The sequence below is a fragment of the Chamaea fasciata genome, unplaced genomic scaffold, assembly GCF_029207755.1.
Source record: "Chamaea fasciata isolate MVZ Bird 193981 ecotype frontalis unplaced genomic scaffold, bChaFas1.0.hap1 SCAF_8, whole genome shotgun sequence".
Classification (NCBI taxonomy): Eukaryota; Metazoa; Chordata; class Aves; order Passeriformes; family Sylviidae; genus Chamaea; species Chamaea fasciata.
Window position 1 is genome coordinate 5,394,139 of NW_027094093.1, and position 12,012 is coordinate 5,406,150.

The 12,012-nt window shown below is 42.4% G+C and overlaps 1 protein-coding gene across 4 annotated transcripts in view; it reads left to right on the plus strand.

Moving 5' to 3' along the window:
- The first annotated feature begins 6,179 nt into the window (after positions 1-6,179).
- KANSL1L (KAT8 regulatory NSL complex subunit 1 like) overlaps positions 6,180-12,012 on the plus strand; it is a 55,807-nt gene continuing 49,974 nt past the window's right edge. For 3 of the 4 annotated variants that reach the window (XR_010722089.1, XM_066189457.1, XM_066189459.1), the window contains exon 1: positions 6,180-7,290. Coding sequence is in view for 3 of the 4 variants with exons in the window: in XM_066189457.1 (XP_066045554.1) it covers positions 6,197-7,290 (1,094 nt within the window). In the remaining variant the exon portion in view is untranslated. The remainder of the gene's footprint in view (positions 7,291-12,012) is intronic. The other variant, XM_066189460.1, reaches the window with a different exon arrangement.

A 12,012-nucleotide genomic window follows, 5' to 3' on the forward strand; every position in this document is an offset into this window, starting at 1 on the left:
CGGCGCGGCGGGGCGCCGTGAGGCGGCGGGGGCGCAGAGGGGCCGGGCGGCGGTTGGTTCCCGCGGCGGGAGCGGCGGGTGCGCATGTGCGGGGTGGGGGCGGGGCGGGGGGTAACGGTCCGTGCGCGCGGCGGGGCGGGGCCGGCGGCGCTGAGGCGGGGGCGGGGCCGCGCGCGTGCAGGGGCGGGGCCGCTCCGCGCCCGCCCCGCGCGTCCCACCCGGGATTTAAACACTGCGTGGAAACTTCCGCGGGTAATCAGCGTGTACCTACGGCCACGTATTGCTTTGCCTCGGAGTGACCTTGAGCGAGGCTTCCCGGACTGCGGACCGCCTACAGGCCTGGGCACTTGAGATGGAGTAGTTAGTTCAGCTCTGGGGAGCAACTCAGGTCCTGGTCCCGCAGCCTGCCTTGGGAGCTACTCTGTGCTCCTGAGCTGGTGTTTCCATCTACTTTTTGCAAGCTTCCTGCTTGCAAAATGCGGTATCTTCCCCCCCCCCCCCAAAAAAAAAATGTAGCAGTGGCTGAGGTATTCCATGCCCACCCCTCTCTAACGGGAAGCAAATTAAAAATGGGAATTTTCAATTTCCAATTTGCAATGTGAGCCAAATAAATTTAAAAAATCCAAATTATTAAAGTATGCCTTTTGTCAAGGGGTAAATACTTCCTTTTTGTGCTTGTTTTAATAAAAAGGAAATACTGAAAATTACCCTGGATGGAGCCTGGTTGATGTACCAGCTCAGAAAGCAGTCTCTGTGCCTTAGGACTGTGTGCCTGTGGTCCATGGTTTGAAATCCTGGGGGATGTCCTGAGGAGCTCAAACTCCAGTCATACTATTTAATCTCTTAAGAGCTGAGTGGGTCTCATTTAAGACCAGGTTTTGTAGCCCTCTCTTCAAAGGCTGAAATCTACAAGTATCACTGAAATGTTGATATGGAATTTACAATGAAAAGTATCAAAAAGTATCGCAGATATTTTTGTTAGAGACATATGTAGGGCTTACTTACAGAGGCACCTGTTGTACTACAAAAGGCATTTAACATCTATTAAAAATTACTGGAGCTGTTGCTTTGCAAACGTGCTGTTATAGACTGAACAAGAATTAGCTGATGATGTGGTAGTAAACTCAGAAATTATATCGATTCTCTGTTCAGAAGCTGATCTGAACAAGGAGGAAAACAAACCTGTTCAGAGATTTTAATGAGACATGGATTTTATCATAGAATAATACTAATGAGTTCCACTTGAAGTATCTCCTTTTTGATGTTTTTTATGATTGAAACTTTGGGTGGTCTGTCTTAAATGGAGATCTCTTAGTGTTCAAAGAGAGATCCTTTTGAGAGAGGAGGTGGTGTGCTGTTTTTTGTGGGTTGTGGGGTTTTTTTCCAATTAGGAGGAATTTGTGCTTACATCTTCTGGGGTGCACAAAACACTGGAGTTGCATTTTTTTCTGGATACTTGTGCCTGCACAGTGAGTGCTGCTGAACGTGGAGACTCCCCACATAATCCTGTTAGGGTTTATGAGGTTTTTTTCCAATCTATTAATAGAACAAAATACTAGAATGCTTAAATAAACACCATGAGTAACTGGTCTGCTTTTGAAGTGAAAACAAAAGCTGCCTACTGAAATGATTTTTTTTTTTCACTCTTAAAAGCTGCTTCCCAGGTGTGTTAAATATGGACTTCTTTCCTTTTTCTTTCATGCTGCTAACCAGGACATGCCCAGTGGGACCAATATCTGTTTTATGGTCGTTGCAGCAGACTGTTCCGTGAGAAAATGCAGACTATGCTATTGAGCTATTCTTAGGAATCACACTGATCCCGTAGGTTTCCTGAGCACTGGGAGCTGTGGTTAAAGCCTGAGGGATCCCTCCCAGCAGGCGAGGCTTGGAGGAGCTGCCCTGGGCAGGTGCTGTGTGCTGCACCCGGCTGAGGCAGTGCCGCAGTGGTGCCTCTCTGCCAGAGCACTTTATTTTTGTCCGCTGATTATCGGCGAGGCTGCCCGGGAGGAGCTGGGGATTACAGGACAAACTGCACAGAGCTGTAGGAAACCAGGTTTTGGCAGCTGTGTGTTGCAATTCGCTTTTGTAGCTGCCCTGTCTTCTGCAGGTTGTCTCTAAGAAGCCTTAAAAGTGGTTGAAATACAGTCTTTTCGAGCATTCTTGCTGAGATTAATTTCGGGTATTTCACCAGAGGCTGTCTGCTGTCAGGGGCTTTGCTTTGCTCTTGAAATGCCATCTAGGCAAAGGAATAAGCAGTGGAAGTTTGCTTATCTGAAACACTGGTAATCTGTGAATAAGCTGGAAACAGCCATATTAATTTGAAATGATGTTTGTAGGCTTCTGAGTTTCAAAAGTAAAAGAAGTAATAAACGTAAAAATCTCCTGGTCTCGAGGAATCTCATTAGTAAGAAGAGAATTTCAGGTGTTTATGATGAGGAAAGATTACTCAATTTACAAGGAGAGAAGGCTGCTATAGGGGAGCCTTAAAAAACCTCATGCAAGTGGAGTTTTATTGTCATTGGAAACGAAAAGATCACAAACAAACAAACAAACAAGTCCACTAAAAGACAAAGCAATCCTCCCCCCAAGCAAAAATCCCCCAGAACACTGTCTGCAGTGTTGTGTAACCAAAGTGATAGTGTTATGCAAGGGAGAGAAGAGTCAAAAAGTGAGAGGACTGTAAACACAAGCTGGGAAGGGAGGGGATGCCACCCTGTGTGCTGGGTTGTGGCTGCGATTTGTTGTGTTTCTTTTGATAGGGTGCTGCTAATCACCAACACGAAGACACTGGTTCCAGGATTTAGGTAAAATCTGGTGAGATAAGCCTGGTAGGGAAGGGGTATAAGGAAGAAATGTCAAGGGAGGAGGAAGAAATCAGCAGAGGCAGAGGAGCAGGAGTCACGGGGGGTTAGGAACCTGTAGCTGCAGGGGTGGAAGGGAGCAGCGTGCAGCTCGGGCTGTGGTAAACTGCAATTCCCGGCTATATCCTCCAGGGTAATTAAGGCATTAGGGGAGGATAAGCAGAAAGGCACTTTAAACATTTGTTTAAAGTTGCTTTACTCTGTATGCTTGGTACTTGTTTCTTCCCTTCCCCAGTACTTATTTAATGGCAGTTTTTCTTTTTACAGTACTGTTTAGTCTTTCATGTGGAGTATTTATTCAGGGGATGAAAAGCAAACTTTTGCCAGTTTAGCAGAATTTCAGCTGTCCTGGTTTTGAAACCTCAAGCAATATACAATGCAAAAAAAAAAAGTCTATGAAATGGTTTACCTATGACAAAAAAACTTTTCCCAGAATGAAAATACTCTTCCAGTATAGCATTTTGCAGTACTTGTCTTCCCTCGCTCTTTGCCTCTATTTTTTTTCCCCCTTGAAGACAGTATGTTTTGCTCTGGAAATTCACTTCCGGTATGGGTGAAATGAAATAATTTTTGCAGCTTTCAGCCAAAATTAAATAAAATGTGTAAATATGTTAATTGTATGACTTTTTTCAAGCCAAGTGCTTGTACTAAAATTTGTTTATAATTTTTTTGCAGCTGATACTTTGTTTTGCTCCTGTACCTATGAGGTACTTTTGCGTGTGTGTGTATGAACTTCTTGGAGAAATGCCAAGGGCTGGACACTGTGGCAGTGCCAGCTTTTATAAGTTCTTTTCCATGTCACTGTAGTGAGGTGAGCACACCTGAGTGTCTCACACTGTCTTCAGGGCAGAAACTTTGTATGAAATTTCCAAGTTGCTGGGTAAGAGGTTGAGTGATTTCCCTCTTCAGAAGCATTTTGCTTATTTTTTAGCTACATTTGAAGTTACTACTTAAAGTAGTTTAAGCATACTTGGTCAGGCACTCTAAATGAGTTTGTAATTTGTCAATACTCTGTAGTTCAATGTTTGTGTTCCATATGAGGGTACTTTGATTTCTTCCCCTCTTTCCCTTAAAAGAATTGAAAAGAAGTCCCCACTATGGGGAAAAAAAAAAAAAAAAGAAAAAGTATTGGTAATGGTATCCATTGTGATTTTGGAACTTTGAAACCGTACCAAAAGGGTATGTGGTATTTGAGGGAATGTGATGGAGTTAAAACACAGCACTATAAAGTTTTGTGCTGCTAGTTCTTTGAATAACCTCCATACAGGTATGTGATCCACATCTCCAAACTACTTTTTGTGCTTGAACAGCTCCACCATGTGTGGCTGTTTCCTGGGTTTCAGGAGTAGCAACCTGTGCCTGTTAAACCACTCAGACTAGGGGAGGTGGATGCTAAAGTTGGAACAGTTATAAATACATGGCTAGGTGCATGTAGATACCAGGCTGATGGTGCTCTTCTCGGAGAGCTGCTAGGAATTCTCAGGGAGAGGTCAGACACAGGGGCTCCTAAGCTGGCATTAACCCCACAGAGGAGCTGTTCAGTTCTCTCTGTTTTCTAGCCATGCACAATTGCTCTGACTTGCTCTAGTTATTTGCCATTATGTTAGGGGCATTGGTGTCTGGATTCATACTCCTTTGGATTTACAAATTCTAGGCCTGCTAGCTTTTACAAGAGGAAAGACAGCCAGGTGCTGAGCATTGCTGAGTCACCAGACCCTTTAGGATCTGGGGGCTCCAGTTCTCACCAGTGCATTTCCCTGTCTGATCCTAGAATGGGCTTCTTCCCGAACAGCTGTCCACTGGGAGGACTTTGTGCTGAGCTCCTCTTTAGGCTGAAGTTATTTGCGTATTTCTAAAGGTGAAAATCCTGAGGAATTTAATGGTATCATTTAGGATTAGCAGTAGGACCACCAAACCTGGTCCCAGTGATGCTAGGAGGGTGATGTGCAGAGATGAAAACCTCAGGGGTGAAGTACATGTGATGGAGCAATGGAAGGTGAATAAAGCATAAAGGAGAGTGGTAAGAAAGTACGTGGCGCTCTCTGTTTTGCTTCATGATTTAAGGGTTAAGGAGCAAGTATCCAAACTGGTACAGTTCAGCTCTCTAGGTTTCCTTGTCTCACTTTAATGTTTGCACCTTCAGTGTAAAAACCCTGTAGTTATAAGCAAGCTAAGGCTTCAGACAGATCTTTTCTTAAGATCCATATGTGGCAGTCTCGGAATCATTGACCCCTTATGGGATGTGTGCACTGGAAATTGCTGAGCTAGGCAGTTGCTGTGGAGATCAGGGAAACTGGAGACATTAAAAGGAGGGCACTGGAAGTGCTGCTCAACTAGTACATGGTTCAGCAGAATTTACTGTGGCATTACTGTGCTGCAGTCACTTTTGCTACTGCTCTCTTATGGTTTCTGGTTTTGTCTCTAGCTTCTTAATGGAGAGCTGACAGGAACTTATCTTTCAGGCTTCTGCAGGGCATGTTCAATTAAGTCATGCATTTGGTTTATTTAAGCATCTCCTAAACAAAGCTGGAAGTACTGTGCAAGTGATTCCTGCATGGAATAGATACAGTACAACTTGGCAGCATAGCTGCTGATAAGAAGGGGTGAAGGTTGACATTGGTCTTTTGATCCCAAAATCTGGGAACCCTTTGTTAATTGTCAAGCCACAAGGTAAAGGATTTGTCAAGGAAAACTGTCTTTTCTCAATTTGTTATGAAAAACAATCTGTATGTATTACACAGACAGTGCCTGATGAATAAAGGGTAGCGTACAAAGGCACAGGAAAGAATTCTTTTTTGGTAGGAAACTTCAGAACTTAGAGTTTTCTGTTTTGAAAGCATTAGCCTTGTTGATTGATTTCTAATGTGTACTTATAAGAATATATAATAATTAATCAAATGCTTGTTTTGTATAGACTTACAGTAAATAAGTTTCTCACAGTAGTGCCAGTCACATTGCTCAAGGTCATGTTTTTCAATTTGGGCAAGGTTAGATGGCAGACCTGAACTTTTTGGGTCTTATATCTCAGACTGATAGCATCAAAAATGAAATGAGGTATGAACAGTTATTCCCCTGAGACGTAAAGGCTTTCATTGCACATAGAACAGCCTCTGAATGAAGTAAAGAAAAAACCAGAAAGCGTGTTCTTGTTTGACTTGGGAAGCAACATAGTCTGTGTTCTGTAGATAATGTCCTTTTTATGGAATTTTTGAATGACATTGGAAGAATGAAATGTCTAACAGAGTTGTTGTATTTGTACTTTGTCATGAAAATGAGAAAATTTACATGGCCCATGTTATTTTCAGGTTTGCTGTAAACTATCTACCATAGCTATAATGACACCAGCCCTCAGAGAGGCAACAACAAAAGGTCATGGTATCCACTTGTCACCTTCTTTGTCCTCTAGAGCTATGGAGTCTGATACAGCTTTGTGCATGGAAAATTCCAGAGCAGTGGAAGAGAAGATAAAAGAGGACTCCATCGCACAGATTACTTGCTCAGTCCTGGGGTTCCCCACTGCTGAGCCCAACCTCAGGAATGATATCTTCAGTGTGCAGCATTTTGGTTCCCCACCATCCTCCAAGTGCTATCAGTCTGTTTTGTTAATGAGTACAAATTCTGCTTTTAGCAACAAAACTGGTAAGCAGACGAAAGCGGGAGAGCCTGGCTGCTCCAAGATGAGAAGGCCATTACATAATGGTGCTGACACATCGTTTGGTCGTGGCGGTCGTTCAGAGCCTGAGCAACAGGTCAAAGGGGCGTCGTTTTCAGAGACCACCTCTCCCAACTTGGCAGGAATGCAGAGACTTTCAGGTCCAAGTGTAACTGAATCCAGTAATGCAGAAGAAATGCAACTTTTAAATGGTAAATGGTACAAGAAGAATGGGGTTTTGGGTAGGGCTTTGGAAGTCTGCACTGAAACAATAAAAGGGGATTTATTACACCAAATTCTTCACGGGCCTTCAGAAGGGATTTCGAGCTGCCCTCAGGAGGAGGTGTGTGCTCGCTTACTCCAGTGTGTCACTAAGCAACAAATGGAAATCAGTCGCGCCAAAAGAACTCAGAAGCGTTTACAAATGCTCCTGGCAAAGCACGTTATCAAACACTGTGATCAGCAGCTGAAATGCTTTGTGAAACATCAGCTTCAGAGGATGAAGGTTTTCCATGAGCCAGCTAGATTTTTGAGCAATAGCTCCCTCAGATGCACTGAAGGTTGGCCAGAAAACAACACGGCTGCTTCTGCTTCGGAGAGTAGTTTGGGTGTGGATGTACAGAACGGAGTTAGCGTTGCGCCGGGTGAAATCCGTGGCTTTGCACTTTCTACTGGAGGGCTGCTGTCTCGTGTGGAGAAGGACCTGGACTCTGACGCAACATGTAGCAGCTCAGATGAAGATGGTGAGGAACGGACTGTAAGAACAACTGTGGAAGCGTAAGTGTTCAATTCCTGCTTAGACTCATGTGCTTCTTACTTATCAATCAGGATGGAAAGGTCTAGACCTGCACATTCCATCTTGTGTGAGTAACCTCGCTCAGTAGATAGTCTTACTGAAATCAGCAAGACTGACAGTGTGAACTAGCTTTGGCAAAAAGTAAGAACTTTTAATTAATGCATTTAAAGAGCAGTTGCTTTACTAGATTGCAGAGAACTAGAGTTTGTACTGCACTCTGTCAGTTTGCGTTACATCAATACTGCTAATACTCAAATGGTGCTGTAAATCAAATAGTGATAGCTGTAAATACTTGGGGTAAGAATAAATATACTTTTACTCTGGAGTTATTAAGAGTTAGTCAATATTAGGATCTTGAAATCCACTGTATTGTGATAAAGAGTAAAACTTAAAAATGATCATCTGATGCAGGTATCAAGCCATCCAGTATTTGGTGGTTGGTATGTTGAAAAAGTTTGCTTCTTTAACTTTTACTTTTAAAAATATTAATTTGCTTACTGAAGTCACTCTGCAACTATGAATGTAACTAGCAATGGTGTTTTTATTGTTGCTGGTATCTTTTTCAGGAGGAACTAGAGGGAAATTCATTAACTAGTAGTGTCTTAAGTTGGCAGGAGTCCTGTCAGTACAAATTACTGTGGCTTTGAAAATCAGTGGTGAGTAAGAGGAGATAGTAAAGTTGCTCTCTGATAATGATACAACCTTTTTTTTTTTTTTCTTTTTTTTTTTTTTACCTCTCCCTTGCTATACTGTTAACACAATCTCTTCAGTCAAGAAGTTTTAGAAAGCAGTGAATGGGCAGCTGCTTTCCTCTTCCCAAAGCTGGAGAGACCAGCATGTCTTATGGTTTATTGGGATATAATAGTCAGGACTGTGATACACAGAACAGAGCTGCACACAAATGCAACAGCTTGGTAGGAGCTTCATGACACCCGCATTTCTCATGGACTCTTACAGATAGTCAGGACAGGGTTTGTGTTTATTGGTCTTTCCTTATACCCTCTGCTGTTAGGCAGTGTCTAGAAAAATAAATTTAAAAATACTTTAAAACACTTACTTCCCATTCTGCTTCCTAAAAAGCATAATGCTCAGAAGAAGTCAAGTAAGCTTCTGAAATTGGAAGAGCTTTGCCCAGTTACATGTTTATAGCTTCAGTCCAGCAAGGCTGTATCAAATCTCTGCTGTGCTCTGCTGAGCTCTATAGGTCTGAAAAACAGAGGAGGAAAGGTTTTCATTTTCTTTTATGTATTGTCAGAATGGTAAATACTGTGCTGAAGTCCAGCCAAAGCATGATGACTTTTCTACTAAGTTAGGAACGCCTTCAATGTTTGAGTTTGCAAAAGAATAACTCTTTCGAAATATTTTAATAAAAACATAATTTGGGCTTTCCGCAGCATAGGAGAATCCATGTTCTCCTAACTGATATACGTGAATTTCTGAGTAATAGTTCTGCCTCTAGGATTCTTACCTTGTGATTACATGAACTGAAAAAGAAAACTCTTGAGAAATTCTCGATTCTTGAATGGTAGTAGATAATGTAAAACTTGGACCAAAGTTTTGTGCGACGGTTTTCTTTTTTCTTCCTGCCAGGGACATTTGAATTTCTAATTCTCCCTGCCAGTCCTTTACCTTTATTCCTTCTTGTGGCTTTTGGTAGTTATCTTTCCACTTAAAGCTTACTCAGTTAACTTTGCTGCACTGATGAAAAAATCCACCGAGGATTATTAAGTGCAAACCCATTACCTTCGGCTCAGGAAATCCCCGAGCTGCTATTGCTGGCAGCTGCGGGAGTGTTGGGGGAAGCTGCTCCCTCCATGCCTGCGCTGTTGTAACGCTGTTATCTCGGCTACTGCTGAGAGGCAGGAGAACCGGGTAAGATGATCTGTAGTCTGACTCAGTGTGGCCCTTTATTTTGGGTTGTTTATTCTTCTCCCTTTTTTTATGTTCTCACTGGAGAGCAGTTGTTCAGCAGCAGCGCCCTTGCTACATTGGCAGGGAAAGGGTCACTGGCATTTGAGGTGTGCTGCTGGGCCAGCAAGCTCAGAGTTAAAGTACTGCCTGATTTAGGCAAAAGACTTGTCTGTGTGCCTAGGCTGAGGCAATGCTTGAATTAACACAGCAGTGAGGGCAGGCTGTCTCATCTTTGGGTTTATCGTTATCTTCGGCTCAGAATGTTTTTCTTCATTTCTCCGACCTTCCTTAGATTTGCCTTTGTGGCTAAAATGCTGCCCTTCTTCCTCTAGGTAACAGAGGTAAATCAGTTATTCACCAGTTCAGCTGGTGAGGTTTGCTGTTTCCTCAGCCTTGCCACCTTAAGGCCCTCTGGATTGCTTTTCATCTGGACAAAAGAAACAAAGTTAATACCTATTTTTATTTCTGCTGAGTGGATTTATATGCTTTGAATTGCCTTTCTTTTCTCAGGAACTGGCCATACAGTGCTTTCCAGAAACAATGGGATCATGTAGGTGAGACAGTACTCATTTCCTCACCCGTGTGGAAATTTTTATTTTTCATAGTGAGGACTTTTACTCTGAATTCCTCTGTGATGCTCTTCGTAATACTTAACTGTAGGTACTATAAGGTTCAAGTAATGTAGTGATGAATCGAAAGAATGTTTTGGTTTTGCCCATATCTCAGTACCCTGGTTGCATTTAACTTAAGGCTATAATCATGCTGGTGACTGATCATTGTTGTGACTGTGGTGTTTTTCATTCTTTTTGTGGGGGGAGGAGGTATCAATCCAATGTGCAAGGCAGGAAGGGATCTGCAGTTACCATTTTTTTTTACCTGAGAACAGTCTGTTTCCCATCAGGAGGGAGACGTTGATTCCAGCTCCAGTTCCTCATGCTAGTTAAAAAAAAACTGGAGTTATTTTTAGCATTTTGAACCTGTCCATTCTCATTATCCTGAAAAGAGTTTTTCCCAGTGAGTATTGACATAAGCTCTTCTGAGCTGTATCTCAATGCTTTGTGGCTCAAGTAAGATTGTCTTTATCCATCTATTTCAATACCTTTGTTGTTTAGTTGCAAATAGCTGCTGTAAGATATTTAAGCCATTGTTCCTGCATTACATAGATTCTGTCCTCAAGACAAGAAAGATCCTTGGTCTGCTGGTGGAGGCAATTCACAGTACTTACCAAACTTCTCTAGTTCCTGGAGTAATTGGAAAGGCTCATCTCATTTCAAGAGCTTAACCAAAACATATTTTATTCTTTTAAGTGTCTACTAAAAAGAAATAGGAAAAAACAGTTGGCTGTCTTCAGGACCTTTGTCATTTTGCTGCTACTGTCAGCTCATGAATGTCTTTAACCTGTCAGTTTTCACAGCACCACATTTCCAGCAGTAATTTTTGGTGTATTGCAGTGCATTCCGTCTTTTGGGCATAGGAAATTCCCACTGTCCAGGGGATGTGGTAGTCCTTCCTGGCAGTTTCTCAAAGGCAGCTTTTGGGTGCTGCTCTCTGGCTCACTGTTAGGTGTTAGAAACCAGAGCAGACAGAGTGCCCAAGGAAGGCAACACAGATCTGACCATGAGTAATTCCTTTAGGGATTCATAACTAACACTTGATATGCAACATAGACAACATTTCACCAGCTGAATTTAGATGAAACTTGTTGATCTTTGTGGTTTGTGAAGATGAAAGATGATACATAGAAGTAGTCACAGATTTCAGACGAGGTGAATTGGATGATTATGTGAGCTCAAAAGTTTTCCAGCAGCATAGCTCCACTCTGGGAGCAGTGTGTATCCTGCTAGGCCAACTCCACATTCTTTCTGATGTATTTTGTGTCCGTTCCTGATGTAGTTGGAAATGCAGTGTACCACAAGGAACTCTGATGCTCAGGTGGTCATTTGGGAAACCTTTAAACCTTTGCAGAGTGCAGAGTTTTTCTTCTGTGTATACTACATGTGTGATCTTCCAGAATCAAAAGATACATCACTGTCCCTCTTTGAAACAACAGCTGCTCACTCCGTCAAACAGTAATACGTGTCTAATCAATTAGACAGAAAAACTGCTTGCAACAGATTTTTCTGCTAAACAAGTAGCTGTTTCTACTCATGACAAGTCCCATGCCTTGTTTCCCCAGTTCTCCTTTCCCTAGCCAAATACAATCCTTTTGCATCATTTGGTGGGATTTCCCCTCTGAAATGTTTTCATGCTTTTTGCTCAGATTTCTGAAAGACATGTTTTACTGATTATCCTCCAGCAACCTCAAGCCTGACAAGGACGCACTGTTATATTTTTCCATGCCCACAGGGTTTGTTGTGCCTGGAAACTTTTGTAATGAATGTGAAGAGATAGTAAATCTTTCTTTTTCTTTTTTTTCCCCTCCTTTATTTTTTCCCCTTTAGATTGCTAGTTGGAAAGAGAAGATGGGAAATCTGCTTTTAGTACAAACATGTGATGGGGAGGGGAGTGCTAAGGCAGAGAAAATACAGGAAGGAAGAAAACATTATGACTAGTATCTCCAGATCTGATCTGTTTGTTCTAGATTATTTTCCAGTTTTCCTTGCATTTTTTTCTTGTGGCTAAGTGAGCGACATCAGTGCAGTCCTGCAGGCCTGGCTGTGCACAGCACTGCTCAAGGGACAGAATTTACTGCAAGTCTTGGAGCCGCGTTGTAAAGGGAGGCTGTTTGTTTTTGCAAGGTCAGGTCCTGATTTTCCACACTGAGCTGTAATTTCACTTCATATCTGATATGA